A 22,412-nucleotide genomic window follows, 5' to 3' on the forward strand; every position below is an offset into this window, starting at 1 on the left:
TAGAAACTTGGAAAGTTAAAATTATTGGTCAACATCATATAGCTTTTAAGAAGCAGCTTTTAAGAAATGTGAGTTATTTCTCTCTGACCTATAATCTTTTCAGTTATTCAGTATCAGTTTAATACTTTTAAACACCCACTTTAGGCCAGCACTATTCTGATGTGGAGTGGATGATGAAGGTTAAGATCTTGACTATTTCATACTGGGGCAACTGGGGAACATTTCTTTAAGCTGATAATTTGGAGTGACCAGAAAAATACTGAGAACAGAATATGAATAAAAGCACAGTGAGAAGAGAAGTGGAGGCCAGTCTAAGACTGAATTAGATATTTCTTAATATATTCCCTTCTCTCTAGCTCTCTCTCTCTCTCTCCCCCAGCGATCTAATCTACCTACTGTCCATGTATGTATGTATGTATGTATGTATGTATCTATCTATCTATCTTTCTATCTACCTAATAATCTAGCTACCTGTAATCTATCTATCTCCTATTTATCTAAACATTCGTCTTTTTAAAAATATCTACACTGCACACTTAGAAAAAGTATTGCCTATGACTCTACAGTATGGATATTTTCATACTCTTGGTACAATGTTAATATGTGATAAAGAATTTAACAAACAACATACAATTTCTTTTTATTTACAAGGCGGATAAATAGCAAAGGGAAAGAAGTTCCTTGGCACAACAGGGACACAATATTCATGCATAGTTCTTGCATAAATCACTGAAATTCATGCTATTCTGATTCCAGTTGGATATTCTACCTACTAAAAAGTAACATAACTACCAGACAATAAAGTCAAATTAAATTTGGGATTAATGACATAGCTCCCCCTTGTATGATTCCTACTCTCCTCCCCATCTTTTTTTCTTTTTTTTTTTTTTTTTTTTTTTTTTTTTAAGTAAAAAGAGTTTATTTGTGAATAGCATACAAGAAGTAGGACTGTAATTTGGGACATACATACAAACCAGGATGGCCTCCAGTATGTACAGAGAACAAAGTAAAAGGTTACGATTTTATTGGAGAAAGAGGAGATTTATGCAAGTTATTTTAAAAGAAAGCTCTTTGGTGCTGGCAGCATCTTACAAGAGCTGGAGAGTTCTGATAGGTGAATGTTAGTAGTCCTTAGGGAGGACATGTAATCTTGGGAGTTCCAGTTAGGCCTTTACATTTAGAATTGGATTTGTGAATCAGTGTGTCAGGCAAGTGTTCTTGTGTAAGCAGCTAGCTGTCCTCTAGCTGTCCTTGTGCTGCCAGCTGTCTTTGTGTGACTCACGTAGTAAACTGTGGTTTGGAAAAAAGTCTTGTGATAGTTTGTGTTATCAGGCAAATTGTGTGTGACAGCCCTACCATCGTGGCTTTCCCTAGCTCCATTTTGCTAGGGTTTGATGCAAGTGACTACATTTTGAATCTGACAACATTCACAAAATCCTAACCTCTAAGGTGATAGTTTTAGGAAGTGAGGCCTTTAGGAGGTGATTAGATCATAAGGGTGGAACCTTGATGAATAGAATTGGTACCCTTACAAAAGAGTCTTGAAAGAGACCCCTACCCCTTCCATCATGTAAGGACACAGCTAGAAGACACCACCTATGAACCAGAAAGCAGGCACTCACCAGATACCAAATCAGCCTGCATCTTGAGCTTGGATTTCCCAGCCTTCAACTGTGGGAAATGAATTTCTTTTTTTTTTTTTTTTTTTTTTTTTTATTGCATTTTAGGTTTTGGGGTACATGTGAAAAACATGCAAGGTTGTTGCTTAGGTGCATACGTGGCAGTGTGATTTGCTGCCTTCCTCCCCTTCACCCATATCTGGCATTTCTCCCCATGCTATCCCTCCCCAATTCCCCACCCCCCCACTGTCCCCCCCACTCCCCCACAACAGACCCCCATGTATAGTGCTCCCCTCCCTGTGTCCATGTGTTCTCCTTGTTCAACACTCGCCTATGAGTGAGAACATGCGGTGTTTGATTTTGTGTTCTTGTGTCAGTTTGCTGAGAATGATGGTTTCCAGGTTCATCCATGTCCCTACAAAGGACGCGAACTCCTCGTTTTTAATGGCTGCATAATATTCCATGGTGTATATGTGCCACATTTTTCCTGTCCAGTCTATCATCGATGGGCATTTGGGTTGGTTCCAGGTCTTTGCTATTGTAAACTGTGCTGCAATGAACATTCGTGTGCATGTGTCCTTATAGTAGAACGATTTATAATCCTTTGGATATATGCCCAGTAATGGGATTGCTGGGTCAAATGGAATTTCTATTTCTAGGTCCTTGAGGAATCGCCACACTGTTTTCCACAATGGTTGAACTAATTTACACTCCCACCAACAGTGTAAAAGTGTTCCTATTTCTCCACATCCTCTCCAGCATCTGTTGTCTCCAGATTTTTTAATGATTGCCATTCTAACTGGTGTGAGATGGTATCTCAATGTAGTTTTGATTTGCATTTCTCTAATGGCCAGTGATGATGAGCATTTTTTCATATGCTTGTTGGCCTCATGTATGTCTTCTTTTGTAAAGTATCTGTTCATGTCCTTCGCCCACTTTTGAATGGGCTTGTTTGTTTTTTTCTTGTAAATCTTTTTTAGCTCGTTGTAAATTCTGGATATCAGCCCTTTGTCAGATGGGTAGGCTGCAAAAATTTTTTCCCATTCTGTTGGTTGCCGATTCACTCTATTGACTATTTCTTTTGCTGTGCAGAAGCTGTGGAGTTTGATTAGGTCCCATTTGTCTATTTTGGCTTTTGTTGCCAATGCTTTTGGTGTTTTGGTCATGAAGTCCTTGCCTACGCCTATGTCCTGAATGGTTTTGCCTAGGTTTCCTTCTAGTGTTTTTATGGTGTTAGGTCTTATGTTTAAGTCTTTAATCCATCTGGAGTCAATTTTAGTGTAAGGTGTCAGGAAGGGGTCGAGTTTCTGCTTTCTGCATATGGTTAGCCAGTTTTCCCAACACCACTTATTGAACAGGGAATCCTTTCCCCATTGCTTGTTTTTGTCAGGTTTGTCAAAGATCGGATGGTTGTAGATATGTTGTGTTGCCTCCGAGGCCTCTGTTCTGTTCCATTGGTCTATATCTCTGTTTTGGTACCAGTACCATGCTGTTTTGATTACCGTAGCCTTGTAGTAGAGTTTGAAGTCCGGTAGTGTGATACCTCCTGCTTTGTTCTTTTTACTTAGAATTGACTTGGCTATGCGGGCTCTCTTTTGGTTCCATATGAAGTTTAAGGTGGTTTTTTCCAGTTCTGTGAAGAAGGTCATTGGTAGCTTGATGGGGATAGCATTGAATCTGTATATTACTTTGGGCAGTATGGCCATTTTCACGATATTAATTCTTCCTAACCATGAACATGGAATGTTTCTCCATCTGTTTGTGTCCTCTCTTATTTCGTTGAGCAGTGATTTGTAGTTCTCCTTGAAGAGGTCCTTTACATTCCTTGTTAGTTGTATTCCTAGGTATTTTATTCTCTTTGTAGCGATTGTGAATGGCAGTTCGTTCTTGATTTGGCTCTCTTTAAGTCTGTTATTGGTGTATAGGAACGCTTGTGATTTTTGCACATTGATTTTGTATCCTGAGACTTTGCTGAAGTTGCTTATCAGTTTCAGGAGCTTTTGGGCTGAGATGAGGGGGTCTTCTAGATATACAATCATGTCGTCTGCAAATAGAGACAATTTGACTTCCTCCTTTCCTAATTGAATACCCTTTATTTCTTTTTCTTGCCTGATTGCTCTGGCTAGAACTTCCAGTACTATATTGAATAGGAGTGGTGAGAGAGGGCATCCTTGTCTAGTGCCAGATTTCAAAGGGAATGCTTCCAGTTTTTGCCCGTTCAGTATGATATTGGCTGTCGGTTTGTCGTAAATAGCTTTTATTATTTTGAGATACGTTCCGTCGATACCTAGTTTATTGAGGGTTTTTAGCATAAAGGGCTGTTGAATTTTGTCGAAGGCCTTCTCTGCATCAATTGAGATAATCATGTGGTTTTTGTCTTTGGTTCTGTTTATGTGGTGAATTACATTTATAGACTTGCGTATATTGAACCAGCCTTGCATCCCCGGGATGAATCCTACTTGATCATGGTGGATAAGCTTTTTGATGTGCTGTTGTAATCGGCTTGCCATTATTTTATTGAAGATTTTTGCATCTATGTTCATCATGGATATTGGCCTGTAGTTTTCTTTTCTTGTTGAGTCTCTGCCAGGTTTTGGTATTAGGATGATGTTGGTCTCATAAAATGATTTGGGAAGGATTCCCTCTTTTTGGATTATTTGGAATAGTTTCAGTAGGAATGGTATCAGTTCCTCTTTGTATGTCTGGTAGAATTCGGCTGTGAACCCATCTGGGCCTGGGCTTTTTTTGGGTGGTAGGCTCTTAATTGCTGCCTCGACTTCAGACTTTGTTATTGGTCTATTCAGGGTTTCGACTTCTTCCTGGTTTAGGCTTGGCAGGAGGCGGCTGTCCAGGAATTTATCCATTTCCTCCAGGTTTTCTAATTTATGTGCATAGAGTTGTTTGTAATAATCTCTGATGATGGTTTGAATTTCTGTGGAATCTGTGGTGATATCCCCTTTGTCATTTTTTATTGCATCTATTTGGTTATTCTCTCTTTTCTTTTTTATTAGTCTGGCTAGTGGTCTGTCTATTTTGTTGATCTTTTCAAAAAACCAGCTCCTGGATTTATTGATTTTTTGAAGGGTTTTTCGTGTCTCTATCTCCTTCAATTCTGCTTTGATCTTAGTTATTTCTTGTCTTCTGCTAGGTTTTGAGTTTTTATGATCTTGCTCCTCTAGCTCTTTCAATTTTGACGATAGGGTGTCAATTTTAGATCTCTCCTTTCTTCTCATGTGGGCACTTATTGCTATATATTTTCCTCTAGAGACTGCTTTAAATGTGTCCCAGAGATTCTGGTATGTGGTGTCTTCATTCTCGTTGGTTTCGAAGAACGTCTTTATTTCTGCCTTCATTTCATTGTTTATCCAGTCAACATTCAGGAGAAAGTTGTTCATTTTCCATGAGGCTGTGCGGTTCTGGGTTGGTTTCTGAATTCTGAGTTCTAACTTGATTGCACTGTGGTCTGAGAGACTGTTTGTTATGGTTTCCGTTCTTTTGCATTTGCTGAGGAGTGATTTACTTCCAATTATGTGGTCAATTTTAGAGTAGGTGTGATGTGGTGCTGAGAAGAATGTATATTCTGTGGATTTGGGGTGGAGAGTTCTGTAAATGTCTATTAGGTTTGCTTGTTCCAGGTCTGAGTTCAAGTCCTGGATATCCTTGTTAATTTTCTGTCTCGTTGATCTGTCTAATATTGACAGTGGTGTGTTGAAGTCTCCCACTATTATTGTGTGGGAGTCTAAGTCTCTTTGTAAGTCTTTAAGAACTTGCCTTATGTATCTGGGTGCTCCTGTATTAGGTGCATATATATTTAGGATCGTTAGCTCTTCTTGCTGCATTGATCCTTTTACCATTATGTAATGTCCTTCTTTGTCTCTTTTGATCTTTGTTGCTTTAAAGTCTATTTTATCAGAGATGAGAATTGCAACTCCTGCTTTTTTTTGCTCTCCATTTGCTTGGTAAATCTTCCTCCATCCCTTTATTTTGAGCCTTTGTGTATCCTTGCATGCGAGATGGGTTTCCTGGATACAGCACACTGATGGGTTTTGGCTTTTTATCCAATTTGCCAGTCTGTGTCTTTTGATTGGGGCATTTAGTCCGTTTACATTTAGGGTTAATATTGTTATGTGTGAATTCAATCCTGTCATTTTGGTGCTAGGTGGCTGTTTTGCCCTTTGGTTGATGCAGATTCTTCATTGTGTTGATGCTCTTTACCTTTTCGTGTGTTTTTGGAGTGGCTGGTACTGGTTGTTCTTTTCTATGTGTAGTGCCTCCTTCAGGAGCTCTTGTAGAGCTGGTCTGGTGGTGGTGAACTCTCTGAGTTCTTGCTTGTTCACAAAGGATTTTATTTTTCCTTCACTTATGAAGCTTAGTTTGGCTGGATACGAAATTCTGGGTTGAAAGTTCTTTTCCTTAAGGATGTTGAATATCGGCCCCCACTCTCTTCTGGCCTGTAGGGTTTCTGCTGAGAGATCTGCAGTGAGTCTGATGGGCTTCCCTTTGTGGGTAACCCGACCTTTCTCTCTGGCTGCCCTTAGTATTTTCTCCTTCATTTCAACCCTGGTGAATCTGATGATTATGTGTCTTGCGGTTGCTCTTCTAGAGGAGTATCTTTGTGGTGTTCTCTGTATTTCCTGGACTTGAATCTCGGCCTGCCTTGTTAGGTTGGGGAAGTTTTCCTGGATAATATCCTGAAGAGTATTTTCCAGCTTGGATGCATTCTCTTCGTCACATTCAGGTACACCTATCAAACGTAGATTAGGTCTTTTCACATAGTCCCATATTTCTTGTTGACTTTGTTCATTCCTTTTTACCCTGTTTTCTCTAATCTTGCCTTCTCGTTTTATTTCATTGAGTTGATCTTCGACCTCTGATATCCTTTCTTCTGCTTGGTCAATTCGGCTGTTGAAACTTGTGCATGCTTCACGAAGTTCTCGTGTTGTGTTTTTCAGCTCCATCAATTCGCTCATATTCCTCTCTAAGTTGTCCATTCTTGTTAGCATTTCGTCAAGTCTTTTTTCAAGGTTCTTAGTTTCTTTGCATTGGGTTAGAACATGTTCTTTTAGCTCACGGAAGTTTCTTATTATCCACTTTCTGAAAGCTGATTCTGTCATTTCATCACACTCATTCTCCGTCCAGTCTTGTTCCCTTGCTGGTGGGGAGTTGTGATCCCTTGTAGGAGGAGAAGTGTTCTGGTTTTGGGTGTTTTCATCCTTTTTGCGCTGGTTTCTTCCCATCTTTGTGGATTTTTCCACCTGCTGACTTTGTAGTTGTTGTCTTTCTGATTTTGGTAATTTTAAGTCTGCTGTGGCAGAACTCATAAACCCCCTGCTCTTCCCCCGAGGTGTTCTGTCCCAGGGAGTTACTGTTTTATGGTGTTCCCCTGTGCGGTTGCTGTTTTCCCTGCCCACAAGGTGGCAGCCTAGTCACACTCAGGTTGCAGAGGCTTCGCTAAGCTGCTGTGAGCTCCACCCAGCTTCCGTGTGAACTTCTGGGTGTAGTTAGAACTGCTTCCGCTATGTTGGCCCGCCCCTGTAGGGACGGAGTCTCTGTAGTGGCGGATTGCCTTGGTACAGAACAGCAGGGTGCCTATGGAGAACGCCCCTCCTCCACAGAGCTGGACCGTCCCGGTTTCAGTTGTGTTTCAGGTCTTCTTGCTGGGTAAGAGGGGACACCGTCTCATCTGATCTGCCTCCGGAGCCGCTGCGTTGGCTAAAGCCGCGGCTCTGAGATTCGTGGCGCTGGCCTGGCTCCCCGTTTCAGCTCCCCTTGCTGGCTTATAGGGGATTCAGACTCTCTCACTTTATACAGTGAGCCGTTGCCTCAGGGTGCCGGCCCAGCGGCTGCGCCGTTCAAGCCAACGGCGCCAGCGGCGCTGGCGACCCGTGTGGCTTCTCTGCGTGTGAATCTCCTGGTCTGTGGGCAGTAAAAATCAGTCTGGAAATACGGCGTCCACTCACCCTCTGTGCTTTCTCTCGGAGCTGCATTCCCGAGTTCCTCCTAAGCGGCCATCTTGGATCTCTCCCATCTTTTTTTCAATAAGACAATTGCAATGTTCTCAGTCTTCTTGTCTTGGCACAGATCCCAGCCACATCTCAGGAGCCCCATGTCAGGAGAGTATCTGTGGCCCAGCTGCAGGTTTGGAGACAGCTGATAGAGGCCTGAAGATCACTGTGCATCTGCTCCACAGAGGTAGATGCCTGTGTGGCTGGGCTGGGAGGCTGTGATATACAGGGAACTTTGCTGCTTTTTCTCATCCAACTTGGCAGTTATTTTTTCATGATTTTTCTCTTCCCCACCTTTCTGTAGCATCATCAAGAAGATAAGACCTTCACCATACTTTTGCTTGTACCAGTGTAAGGCATATAATGTCTTTGATGACCTGCAGTTTATGGTGAGATTCTTTCCCTCTTGGATGATCAAGGACTGAGGACTCTGTTCCAGTTCTTGGCTACTGATCCCTGTTCAAAAAGACAATGTAAAGAGAATACAGAAGACCCTCATAAGATTTTCTTGGTCATAGTAGGGATGATATTTCTCTCCCGCTCCCAACACCCCCTAGGCAGCAGAATCGTCACATCAAAACAAAGTATTGCCCTTTTTTTTTTCCAACACATATCTGTCTCTCAAAAGGCCTTCCCAGGACAGAAGATGACTCAGTTCTTGCCATCAGGATGCTGCCATCATCTCACAACTCTCCCAGACTAGCGACATACTCACAGGCTGCTTGGAACCCCAGTATCCCTAGGAGTACTTGCAGAACAGTCTCCATCCCTAGCTACCTAGAAAACACAGCTAAATCAAATGTTACTGAATGGGCTTCCCCGGCAGAAGTTACTTTACTCATTGGTGCAGGAGATTGCACCAATCAGAAGCCATATCTAGATTCCTATTTGTTCAGCACTGCACAAACTTACTCAAATACTTTTTTTTTTTTTTTAACACTGCCCCTCTTTGGCCAGACTGAGAAATGCTGAATAATGGACAGGTTTCCTGGAGTTAATTTATATATGACATAGATCTGTTTATTGCAATAAAATATACTTATGAGATAAAGAAAACATAATCTCATAACATACATTACCCTTGCATGCTTGAGAAAGTTTGCCCTCTATAATTAAGAGAAAGTAAAAAATTATATTCTGTGTAGTACAGAGTGATTATTTTTCAACATTTATCTCTGTCTGTTTTTGTTTTGACCCTTCTTAAAAACTACTTTTCTGAGGTATACTTTGCATATAATAAATTACATATGTTCGCAAGGTCCAATCTGATCATTTTTGACATGGTCATACAAATGTGAAATCATCATCACAATCAAGATAAATAACATATGCACCACTCCCCAACGTTTCCTTGTGGCCCGATTCCTTGTGCTCCTTGTTAATCCTTTCTGTATACCTTTCCAGTACACCATCCCAACCCCTATTCAACCCCAGGCTATCTAGAGTCAGCCTTCTCTTACTATATATTTTCTGGAGTTTTATGTAAACAGAATCATGCAGTACATACTTTCTGTCATCTGGTTTCTTTCAGCCTATTTATTTTGAGATTGTATTTGTTAGCTTGAGTTGCCATAACAAAATACCGTAGACTGTGTGGCTAAAACAATGGAAACTTATTTCTCACAGTTCTGGAGGCTGGGAAGTCCAAGATCAAGGTTCTGGCAAATCTCGTGCCTGGTGAGGACCTGCTTCCTGGTTCAGATGGCAGTCTTCTCATGGTGTCCTCACGTGATGGGAGAACACAAATATTCAATTCATAACAAATGGTTGTGGTATTTTTGTTGAAAATCAGCCAATCATGTATGTGTTGGCCTATTATTGGACCCTTTAGTGTGTTCCAATGTTCTATTTGTCTATCTTTATATCAATATCATAGTTTCTTGATTATTGTAACTATAAATATATTAATATCAGTAGTGTAAGTTCCTTAAATTTTTTTTTAAAAGAATTTTTTTTTTTTGCTATTATAGTCTCTTGGCATTTTCATATACATCTTAGACCCACTTGTCAATTTAATCTTTTTTTTTTTGAGATGGAGTTTTGCTCTTGTTGCCCAGGCTGGAGTGCAATAGTATGATCTTGGCTCACCACAACCTCCGCCTCCTGGGTTCAAGTGATTCTCCTGCCTCAACCTCCCAAGTAGCTGGGATTACAGGCATGTGCCATCACACCCAGCTAGTTTTGTATTTTTAGTAGAGATGGCATTTCTCCATGTTGGTCAGGCTGGTCTTGAACTCCCGACCTGAGGTGATCCACCCTCCTCAACCTCCCAAAGTGTTGGGATTACAGGCTTGAGCCACAGTGCCCAGCCCTCACTTGTCAATTTCTATGAAAATTTCTGTTGGGATTTTGATTGGAATGACATTGAATCTATAGATAAATTTAGAGAGAATCTTAATATGAGTCTTCTAATCCACAAACACAATAACTCCATTTATTTAGATCTTAAATTTATATCAGAAATTTTTTGTATTTTTTAGTGTATAGGCCTTACACATCTTTTGTCAAATTTATTCACATACACACATACACACAGACACACCCCAGAATTGAAATTTTTTATTTATTTATTTATTTGAGACAGAGTTTTACTCTGTTGCCCAGGCTGGAGTACAGTGGTATAATCTTGGCTCACTGCAACCTCTGCCTCCCAGGTTTCAGCGATTCTTGTGCCTCAGCCTTTTGAGCAGCTGGGATTGCCGGTGTGCGCCACCACACCCAGGTAATTTTTTATTTTTAGTAGAGACAGGGTTTTGCCATGTTGGCCACACTTGTCTTGAACCCCTGGCCTCAATCTACCCAACTTTCTCTGCCTCCCAAAGTGCTGGGATTACAGGCATGAGCCACCACACCTGGCCCAGAATTGAAATTTATATATATAAATTGCATTCTTGAGATGAGCCTCACTTCATCATTATGTATTATCCTTTTTACATATTGTTAGATTCAGTCTGCTAAAATTTTGTTTAAAGTTTTTTGTGCATATATATGCATACATATGTAAATGCATAAATATATGCATATATATAAATATCAATTCTGCTTGTTTATTGTTACTGTATGGAAGCAGCACTATTTTGTATATTGAGCTTGTGTCTTGCAGTTTTCTCTAATTCATTTATTTACAGTAGTTTTTTTTTTTTCTACAGGATTTGCTACACAGACAATTCTATTGTTTGCAAAATGATAGTTACTTTTAAAAATGTTAAATATGGTTTCCTTTACCAAGTCAGTTAGCAATCTTTCAGGGTTTTGTGTTTCAGGTCTAAAGACAGATTATTTTGAATGTGCTACCTCCCTCTAGGGACGAGGCTCAGTGAAGAGCTTCCTACCACAGTTCTCTAAGAAAGATAGAATTATTTTCAGTCACTTTGAGGTTTTTAGAATTATTTCTGTGTGGTTTTCTCAATTATTATATTTCTTTTGTTTTCCGTGGTATCTTGTTCTTACCATGTTTGAAGGCAGTTCCCAAAGCCCATACATAGGATTTGGCACAGATTAAGGATTTAATTTGTTGGGTGAATATATTAATTACTATTTACTCATAACATTATTAGAAGAAGTTATGTGGAATGACTCTTGAAGTTATTCCAAAAAAAGCTTCTAATTTTTTGAAAACAAATTGAACAGAAGTATCAAAAGTAAAGGCAAATGCCAGATTAGGTCTGTGGGCAAGATTCAAATAGCATACCAACCCTCATGCTCCATTCTCCAAATAAGAAAAATTCACAAGTCTGTAATAGGTAAAGCCTGGTTTCCTTTTTCCTTTTGTCTCATTGCATTGTTTAGATTCTCTAGGACAATGTTGAATAGAAGTGGTGAGATTAGATATTTTTGCCACATTCCTATTCTTAGGTTAAATTGTTAAAGCCATTTTGGAATGCAACTTTTCAATATCTATAAAAATATAAAATAGGCATATCTTTTGACCCAGTAATTCCACTTCTAGGACTCTATAAAGAATATGTACACACACACACACACACACGTGTGTGTATATATATGTCATATATATTTAATATGTAGAGATGATATAGGTGAGGTAAATAAAATTATTATACAATCATACTGTGAATGTTTGTAGATATTGAAAAGAATAAGGTCAGTTCATATACACATACACACACATATATCTTGGTATGAACACACCTTCAAAAAACTATTTTTAAATAAAAATAAATCAAGTTTCAGACAAATACACATGGTATGATCCAACTTACGTAAGAAAATGGGGCAGATATTTACGTGAGTATCCATGTAAATGAAAAGGAGTATGATCGTCAAGACATACTCCAAACTGTCAAATGGGTTATTGTAGGAAGTGAAGAGAAAATGGGATGGAGATGGAAACAGACAGTTTGAGTCTTTAAGGTTTTACTCCACATACTTAATAGCTTGAATCTTTTACAATGAAAAAAGATTTGTGTATTTTTGTGTTAGAATAGAGATATTCAACATAGATTTTAAAAAATGAAATCAATATTCAATTTCTTGCTCCCTTCCAGAAATCATCTATATCCCAAGAGTGTGTGCTATGGATAAGTAACAAGGAAAACTAAATCAATTTCTGAAATTAATTTCAATTTTTGAGAGGTTGGAAGGACGAATATGATATAATATTCAAAGCCCAGGCACTTCCCTGGGGCTAGATGAAGAAACACTTTGGGACAACCAAATGGTTGTTCTCATCTTTTATAGTGAGATCTACATGGAAAGCAAGAGTTGATTAAAAGAAAGTGCCCTGGAAGATTCTCATTTCCTTTCTTCTTCATTGCAGGATTCCAATTGTGACTCTTCATCTCTTCACCAATCTTCTCAGCCCTTTCTTAACAGTACTTCTCAACTGTTCTTTCTCAGTTTCTTCATTCCTTTAATCCTCTTATTGATTTCCTTACCACCTCCTCTTTACTTCTTTTCCCTTTTCTCTTTAAATTTTCTTATTCCTCTATTAAACTTCTGATCCTTCTTGTGCAGTGGCCTCGTCAGATGCCTTCTCTTCCACAATCAGGGAGATATTGCACAGGTGCAGCCCCGTCTGTTCCACTGTGGTCTCTCAAGATGCAGTAGTACACAGCAGCATCTCCCAAGGTAGCACGGTGCAGGATCAAGGTACTGGACTTTTTGTCTTCTGCGATTATCAGAGAGGCCATTCTGTTGTTCACATTGCTTGTTAGACCATGAATCACATACTCCGGACCCTTGGAGGGAAGCTGTCGATACCAGTGTATGTAATCAGCTCCACTGATTGTGGAGTGGTTACAAGGCAAGTGTACAGGCTCTTCTTCATTACTTTCCATTGAATTTGGCTGTGTGGTCTTAGCATCACCCATAATACCTACGGGGTTGAAAAAAAGCAAATTAGCTCCGGATCATCAACTCTTGGCTCACCATGACTCCGGAACTGTCCTACCTGCTCTATTCCATACTTGAGTATTTTTATGTATGTTGCACAGAACAAGAGAAATATTACTGGTATTTATTGGTTTCTGAGCTACCAGAGCCACAAGGCCAAAATAAATTTCCCATCTTCCATGACCCTTGAGCTCAATGAACCTAAAACTCCTTACAGCCTGAGAACTGTGAGACCTGGGGAATCTTCTGTGAGTAGTGGATATGACCAGCCCCTCACACTGGCACTCAGACACCCTTGAGAAACATATAGACACAAATTCTTTCCAGCAATTGGTAAATCATGTTGGAAAACGTGGAGACAGCAGGTAACTTCCCTTCATCATCAGCTACAAAACTACCCTTTCTTAGGCCCAGAACACTTACCCAAAGATAGGAGTACAGTAATGCTTGTCACCAGCTTCATTGTTCAAGTGCACACTGAGGTTCCAGGCCCCAGAACTCAGAATCTGTGCCAGATACTAGGTCGGGGGAAGCCCCAGGAAACAAAGCAGCAGCCATAGCACATCCCACACCAGGCAAGTTTCAATCTGAGTGCTCCCCATCAATTGTCAGTTAAAGATAGAGCAGCTTCCTGGTTAGGTTTAGCCTACTCCCAGGTTTAAACACAAATTTTAAAAGAAGATAAAATACGATTATTATTTGTTAATTAAAAAGACTTTAAAAAGGGAGGAAAAATATTTTCCCTAAATCTAGCTTTAATTCAGAAAGTTTCCGTTGAGATCATTTTCAAGGTTGAAACTCAAGTAGGCTACAACTAAAGGAGTAAAACGCTTCACAGTGGGATTACCCATCCCTTATTATGGTAAAGACAAAACCCACCATTAACTAGTGGTTTGACAATCCACTGAGTCGGTAAGAAATGCCCTTTATTCCAAGAAGTCTATGTGAGCCCTGTGCTGTAAGAGAAAGAAGATAATTTCTATCCACATCTTTAGGGTAAGTAAATATTAGAAGCAATAGTATACAATTTAATTTCAAAAGTTAGAAACTTCTTTCTGGTAAAAAAAAAAAAAATTACCATAAGCAAAACTGAAAATCAAATAACACAATGAAAGAAGTTACTTGCAACATATATAATAAAAATAACTTCATAGTTGTATAACATTGCTGTGCTAAGTGTGAAAGGAAGAAATAAAGTTAGAGCTCAGGTTAAAGCCAAGTTTCCTGGTACTCAGGTCTCCCACACTGGCTCCTGGAATGATGTTCTAAGTGTCTTCTAGATAAACATTGCTGGTGCCTCTAGTTTTGAGACAGGAGCCAATGGCTTGAATGGTCCTGATTTCTATGCCACTTGAGCTCCTCTTTAACATGTTTTCTCATCTTCATGATGCCTAAGAGTCTCATACATTGAAGATACTAAGAAAAGAGGGAGAATGGGAAGAGATTTGGAGAGGGAAATGAAATGATGCCATTTGATAAGAGAGGTAGAAGTAACCATGAAGGGGTTTCTCTAGTTATTCTCAAAAGTGCTTATTAAAGAAATGGGAAGGAATAAAATTACTCATTATCTCTACTACAATAACTAAGCTTGTCAGTCAATTATAGCAACAAATACTTCACCATTTTAAATTGAGCTATGTATTAATCACCTCTCTGTTTTTCCCATTCGGGGTCATTTCTGCTTTGCATTTGGGAAGGGACTTACCCTTGTCTTTGAAGCTGTGCACATACTCAAAAAGAGATAATAAAGTACAAGATGATGAAAAGAATGAACGTAAGTTCCTTGTACAACTCAATGACAACCTCTCTCACCCTGGAAAGAGCTTGTATTTGCAGCTATAACAGCTCCCTCTTGTGACTGTATATGTGAACTCTTTTACATAGAACTAGGAACCAAATCAGTTAGTAATCTTTCAGGGTTTGTGTTTCAGATCTAAAAATAGCTTATTTTGGATGTGCTACCTCCCTCTAGTGGTAAGGCTCAGCAAAGAGCTTCCTACTATAATTCTCTAAGAAAGATCAAATTATTTTCAGTCACTTTGGGGTTTTAGAATTCTTTTGTAAAATTCATAAGGAGCCCAAAAAGAGCCCACATTGCCAAAGCAAGACTAAGCAAAAAGGACAAAACCTGGAAGCATCATACTACTGGATTTCAAGCTATACTACAATACCACAGTCACCAAAACAGCATGGTACTGGTATAAAAATAGGCACATAGACCAATGCAATAGAATAGAGAACTCAGAAATAAAGCCAAATGCTACAGCCAACTGATCTTTGACAAAGCAAGCAAAAACATAATGTGGGAAAAGGACACCCTATTCAACAAATAGGATAATTGGCAAGCCACATATAGAAGAATGAAACTGGATCCTCATCTCTTATCTTATACAAAAATCAACTCAAGATGGATCAAGGACTTAAATCTAAGACCTAAAACCATAGCAATTTTAGAAGACACCATCAGAAAAACCCTTCTAGACACTGGCTTAGGCAAAGACTTGGTGACCAAGAACCCAAAAGCAAATGCAACAAAAACAAACATATATAGACAGGACTTAGTTAAACTAAAAAGCTTCTGCACAGCAAAAGAAATAATCAGCAGAGTTAACAGACAACCCACAGAGTGGGAGAAAATCTTCACAATCTATACATCTGACAAAGGACTAATATCCAGAATCTAACTCAAGAACTCAAATCAGCAAGAAAAAAAAAATCCCATCAAAAAGTGGGCTAAGGACATGAATAGACATTTCTCAAAAGAGGATGTACAAATGGCCAACAAGCATGTGGAAATGCTCAACATCATTATTTATCAGGGAAATGCAAATCAAAACCACAATGTGATACCACTTCACTTGTGCAATAATGGCCATAATAAAATAATAATAATAAAAATCCAGTTGGCATGGATGCAGTGAAAAGGGAACATTTTTACACTGTTGATAGGAATGTAATCTAGTACAACCACTATGAAAAACAGTGTGGAGATTCCTTAAAGAACTAAAAGTAGATCTACCATTTGATACAGCAATCCCACTACTAGATATTTACCCAGAGAATAAGCCATTGTACAAAAAAAGATACTTGCACATGCATGTTTATAGCAGCACAATTTGCAATTGCAAAAATATGGAACCAGTCCAAATGCCCATCAATCAATGACAGGATTAAGAAAATATAGTATATATATACTGTGGAATACTACTCAGCCATAAAAAGAATGAAATAATGGCATTCACAGCAACCTGGATGGAATTGGAGATTATTATTCTAAATGAAGTGTATTTGTCTTTTTTCACCCTGCTGATAAAGACATACCTGAGACTGGGCAATTTACAAAGAAAGAGGTTTAATTGGACTTATAGTTTCTCATGGCTGGGGAAGCCTCACAATCATGGTGGAAGACAAAGAAGAGCAAGTCATGTCTTACATGAATAGTGGCAGGCAAAAAATGAGAGAGCTTGTGCAGGGGAATGCCTCTTTTTAAAACCAACGGATCTCATGAGATTTATTCACTATCATGAGAATAACATGGGAAAGACTTACCTGCATGATTCAGTTACCTCCCAAAGCACCCAAGTCACCTCTTGAATGCCTTGCTGCTTAGAAATTTCTTCCGGCAGATACCCTAAATCATCTCTCTCAAGTTCAAAGTTCCACAAATCTCTAGGGCAGGGGCTAAATGCCACCAGTCTCTTTGCTAAAATATAACAAGAGTTACCTTTACTGTAATTCCCAGCAAGTTCATCATCTCCATCTGAGACTACCTCAGCCTGGACCTTATTTGTTTATACCATTATCAGCATTTTGGTCAAAGCCATTCAACAAGTCTCTAGGAAGTTTCAAACTTCCCCACATTTTCCTGTCTTCTTCTGAGTCCTCCAAATTGTTTCAACCTCTGCCTGTTACCCAGTTCCAAGGTCACTTTCACATTTTTGGGTATCTATTCAGCAACACCCCACTCCACTGCTACCAATGTTTCTGCCCCCAAACAGAAAATAAATTTGCAAGTAGTATGTTACATTGCTCTATTCAGAGACTAAAAAAATCTACCCTACCTCAAGCCTCTGTTTTGTCTTGGTGTTTTTCTGTGACAATACATTTGAAAAATTAAGCTTATATCTAGCAAGTACAGGAATGATCTTTGTGTTATTGAATTTTTGCTTAATATCATATGGTCAGAGACTATGACTATTCTGAATGATTTAAGTTCTTTGAAATTGATTAAGGCTTACTTTATGATTCAGATTACAGTCAATTTTGCTAAATATTCCATGTGTATTCTGTTCTTTTGAGGTAAAGTGTTCAATCTATGTAAATGAGGTAAAGAATATTAATTGTGTTGGTCATGATTTCAATATGTTTCTACTGAGAGATGTGTGTTAATGACTGACACTATGGTTGTATAATTATTTATTGATCTTTTAATCAATAAATCCTACCAATTTAATTCTACTGATCAACTCTACTGATTTATGTTTGATATGTTTTGACGCTATGCCATTAGATGTATATAAAAATAGAATTTATTCCTGGTAGATTGTACTCGTAATCATTTTGATGTGTTGCTCTCTGTCTCTAGTAATAATTCCTGGTTTAATGTCAATTTTAACTTATATTAGTATAGCTACTCAGCTTTCTTTTGGTTATGGACTCCAAATGTCTTATTCACATGCAAATGAATGAACTTGGATCCCTACTTCTCACCACCTTTAAAAATTAACTTGAAGTGGAGCAACAACCTCAGTGTACAAACCGAAACTATGAAATTCTTAGAAAACATAGATATAATTATTTGTGACCTTGGATTAGGCAATGTTTTTAAAAATATGACATCTAAAGCACCAGCAACTAAAGAAAAAAATAAATAAATTAGACTTTGTCAAAATTTAGAACTCTTCTGCTTCAAAAGGTACTAGTAAGAAAGCAAAAAACATAATCCATAGAATAAGAGCATCTATTTGCAAATCATGTCTCATAAAAGTCTGATATCCAGAACATATAAAGAATTCTTACCACTCAACAAGAGGAAGACAACACAATTAAAAACAGCCCAGCTGGGCATGGTGGCTCATGTCTGTAATCCCAGCACTTTGGGAGGCTGAGGCGGTGAATCACTAGGTCGGGAGTTTGAGAACAGACTGGCCAATGTAGTGAAACTCCATCTCTACTAAAAATGCAAAAATTAGCCGGGTTAGTGGCAGGTGCCTGTAGTCCCAGTTACTTGGGAGGCTGAGGCAAGAGAATCGCTTGCACCCGGGAGGTAGAGGTTGCAGTGAGCCAAGATTGTGCCAGGCACGCCAGCCTGGGTGACAGAGCGAGACTTAGTCTCAATAAATAAATAAATAAAAATAAAATACACAACTTTTATTGAATACCAGTAAGTGGGACAAAAAATAAAATAAATAAAAGCCCAAATATTTGAGTAGACGTTTTCTTTTTTTCTTTTTTTCTTTTTTTTTTTGAGACAGAGTCTCTCTCCATCACCAGGCACCAGCCTGGAGTGCAGTGGTGTGATCTTGGCTCACTGCAACCTCCGCTTCCTGGGTTCAAGCAATTCTCCTGCCTCAGCCTCCCGAAGTAGCTGGGACTACAGGTGTGCGCCGCCATACCCAGCTATTTTAGTAGAGACGGGGTTTCACCATGTTGGCCAGGATGGTCTCGATCTCTTGACCTGTGATCCACCCTCCTCGGCCTCCCAAAGTGCTGGGATTACAGGCATGAGTCACCGCGCCCTTCAAGTAGACATTTTCTAAAGTGGGTACACAAATGGTCAGTAAGCACATGAAGAGATGCTTAACCTTATTAGCCATCAGGGAAATGCAAGTCAAAACCCCAGAGGGATACTATATGGCTACCAAGATGGCTATAATTAAAAAGATGGACAATAACAAATGAGAATGTGAAAAATTTGAAATCCTCTTATACTGGTGACAGTAATGTAAAATAGTGAAACCACATTGAAAAATAGTTTGGCAGTTCCTCAGAAAGCTAAACATAAAATTGCTATATGACCCACAATTTCATTTGTATGTATATACCCAAAGTACTAAAAACGCATGTCCACACAAAAACTTGGACGCAAATGTTCGGCCTCGAAATCATTATGCTAAGTGAAAAAGCAAGTACAATATGTGAATATGTGAATAATACAATATGTGACACGACAGGATGTGACATGATAGGTCACATATTGTACAATTCCTTTTGTATGAAATATCTAAGATAGGCTATAGAGACAGAAAGCAGATTAAGGGGCTGTTAGGGGCTGATGTGGTGAGGAGGGGATGAGAGTGACTTATAATAGGTATGAAGTATGATGAATTTGGGATTCGTTTTGGAATTAGTTGTGATGGTTGCACAGATTTGTGACCATATTAAAAATAATTGAATGGTATACCTCAAAAGCATGAATTTTATGCTATGTGAATTATATCTCAATTTATCAAAATAGAACAAGCAAACTATCCTACAGTTTTATGTAAATAAGAACAATACTTACTTTAGTGGAAGTGTTGTCTGGGAGGAAGCATAAGAGATTTTTCAGGATTATGGGAAATGTTCTGTAGTTTCAGTGATGGTTGTATGGACATATACATTTGTCAAAACTCATTGAACTATACACTTAGGATATGTGTACCTTACTGTACATAAACTATACTACAATACAAACAAAAGTAATCATTTGAACACACAATGTTCAACTCTGTATTGGGCAGAGCATAGCTTGTCTCCTATTGGCTTATAGCCAGGGTAAGAAAGAGCAAGAATACACTGAGAGAATAGAACATGCTCTCCTTACCAGATAGTATAGATCACTGATGAGTCTAACAGCAAGAAGAATGGAAAAGCCCCTGGGAGCATTATTCAGATTTAGCTGGACTGTAAGTGCAGGGCTTCTGAAGGGGTCCATCACAAGTCTGGGGAAGGAGAGGAGGGTCATCTTAGCTCTCCCTAAGTTTCTGGTAGATACTCTGCAAAGAAAGCATACATTCAGAAAATGACCTAGTAACCCACCGTCCTTGTTTCAGCTAATTTTTGTATTTGTAGTAGAGACGGGGTTTCACCATGTTGGCCAGGATGGTCTCAATCTCTTGACCTCGTGATCCGCCCACCTTGGCCTCCCAAAGTGCTGGGATTACAGGCTTGAGCCACCGCGCCGGGCGTTTTTTCTCTGTTTTTAACAGGTTGACTAAAATAACTATTATATTCCTTTCTTAAAGGAACATTGGAAAAAACAGAAAGATCACACTGTTGCTACTGTACATACAGACCTATTAAGTATGAAGGAATTGGTGCATTTGGGGGAAATCCTAAACTAGGGGGTGTCATTGATCTCTGGGATATATACTGTTATCAAAACATTTCCCCAGTTAATTCTTGTGAGCAGACATCCATTGGAGGAGAGAGGCAGAATAGAGTTACATGTTGTCATTCCTTTCTGTTCATTCTGCTCAATGCTCAGCACCAAGAACAGTGTCTGGCACAGAGTAGGCAGTTGGTAAATATTATCTGAATGAAGAACAGTTGCAAGGCAAAAGTCTTTGTAGGAATTCTTCTGGTGCTTATTTGAATTGTAGCTTTTATGACTGAATACCCACACTATGAAGGTGGATTGTACAGAGGAGAATGGACATAAATGTTATATGATAAATACATACTTATATGTTAAGCTGATATGAATTAAGGCATATGCAGACACACATAGAATGAAAATACTTAAATAACAAGTGTGTGATGATTTTGAAATATATTTTTTCAAAAATGAATCTTTTTTTTCCTGAAGGCCAGCAGATTGCCACACAGAAGAGTTTTAGGTCTCCCTGAAACAACCTCAGCTACTCCAATGAGGTTATCTTTATTATTTGTGTATCTATTTAAAACATCACTACTTCTTCTCTTGAATACATTGGAATTAGTACAAATTAGACTAGCTCATCGTGAGTTACTTTAAAAGTAACGATTTTGTAATCACAATTATTAGATTTCTGCATTCATTTCAGTTTAGAAACAAGCACATTATGGTAAACCATTCTAACCCAAAACGTTTTCAAGGACAAAAAAATGTGACTGGACTCCAAGCTACAGGTTTGAGTATAGGTTGCAGGTGCCTGAAGAGTTCTGTGTTCTTGCCACACAGAAGTCCAGGAATGAGTCTTCTGGTAGAGTGGCTGTAATATGCAGGGAGACATGTTTAGCATTTTTATTCAACAGTACTGTGAGCCTTCTCTCCTGTTTTCTATTCCATTTGAACAAATCTCCATTAGGAGATTGGGGCCTTTCCTGTTTTTTTCTTGTACCAAGAGAAATAATTCAAAGCCCCATCTGTATAACTGTCATTGATAACGGCAATTTCTCTCTCCTAGACATTTAGATTTGAATAACTCTGTACCACATCCTTTTCTTGGCCGCTCATCATCACTGAAACAAGGACGGTGGGTTACTAGGTCATTTTCTGAATGTATGCTTTCTTTGCAGACTTAGGGAGAGCTAAGATGACCCTCCTCTCCTTCCCCAGACTTGTGATGGACCCCTTCAGAAGCCCTGCACTTACAGTCCAGCTAAATCTGAATAATGCTCCCAGGGGCTTTTCCATTCTTCTTGCTGTTAGACTCATCAATGATCTATACTATCTGGTAAGGAGAACATGTTCTATTCTCAGTGTGTTCTTGCTCTTTCTTACCCTGGCTATAAGCCAATAGGAGACAAGCTATGCTCTGCCCAACACAGAGTTGAACATTCCATTTCTCTGCATGTAAAAATGAAGTGCTGCCCTCTTGTGTGCAGACCTCTAATTACCAAGGTAACATGTACTACGCTCATACATCCTGTCTTAAAAGGAGAGCTGGCATGTCTGCCTATTCCTTAGAACATGTTACTTCACAAGTTGGAAATTAGCAGAAAGTCATAAAGTTTATATTTCTGGTGATTAAGTTATAGCCCTTGCATTTAAAGTTTCTGTTTTACAGTAGTTCTTTATAGGGTTGAAGGTAGATATAAGGGGAAAAAAAGCCTGACAGTACAAAGTAAGAACAGAAGACTACTAGACTCAAATGAAAACATAGGGATGTTATCCATTGATGCCTTTTGCAGTTTTTTTAAATAAAGAAGCAAGCAGATATTCATGCCATGTAGTAACAGTCTTTGATGTCCTAGTAAGATAAAGTCTCTATTCTAAGACAAGCAGTGTTGGCACTGAGCTTCAGACCCACTGAGAAATTTCTTACCATCAATGTGTCCTTCTGAGTCTTAAGTTAAAACACACTGAATGGGAAGGTTTGAGGAAGTGACTGACAGCGCAAATATGAGGGAACTGGTGCTTAAATAGCCATAAATGATGGTCTGTTATCACAAAATGGTCACTCCAGACTCACTCTTAAGAAAGTCTGGGAGAGAAAGACAAATATTTTATTAGAGATGCAGACTTCTATTT

General features: G+C 38.9%; 1 gene segment (V, D, J or C); it reads right to left on the minus strand.

Moving 5' to 3' along the window:
• Positions 1 to 13,495, minus strand: part of LOC105726735 (T cell receptor alpha chain constant-like) — a 334,902-nt gene extending 321,407 nt beyond the window's left edge. The window contains 2 exon segments of the C gene segment in view: positions 12,680 to 12,959; positions 13,400 to 13,495. Coding sequence covers positions 12,680 to 12,959; positions 13,400 to 13,439 — 320 coding nt within the window.
• Between the last annotated feature and the right edge of the window lie 8,917 nt (positions 13,496 to 22,412).

Source organism: Aotus nancymaae, unplaced genomic scaffold, assembly GCF_030222135.1.
Source record: "Aotus nancymaae isolate 86718 unplaced genomic scaffold, 86718_ANA_hifiasm-v0.15.2.pri h1tg000011l, whole genome shotgun sequence".
Classification (NCBI taxonomy): domain Eukaryota; kingdom Metazoa; phylum Chordata; class Mammalia; order Primates; family Aotidae; genus Aotus; species Aotus nancymaae.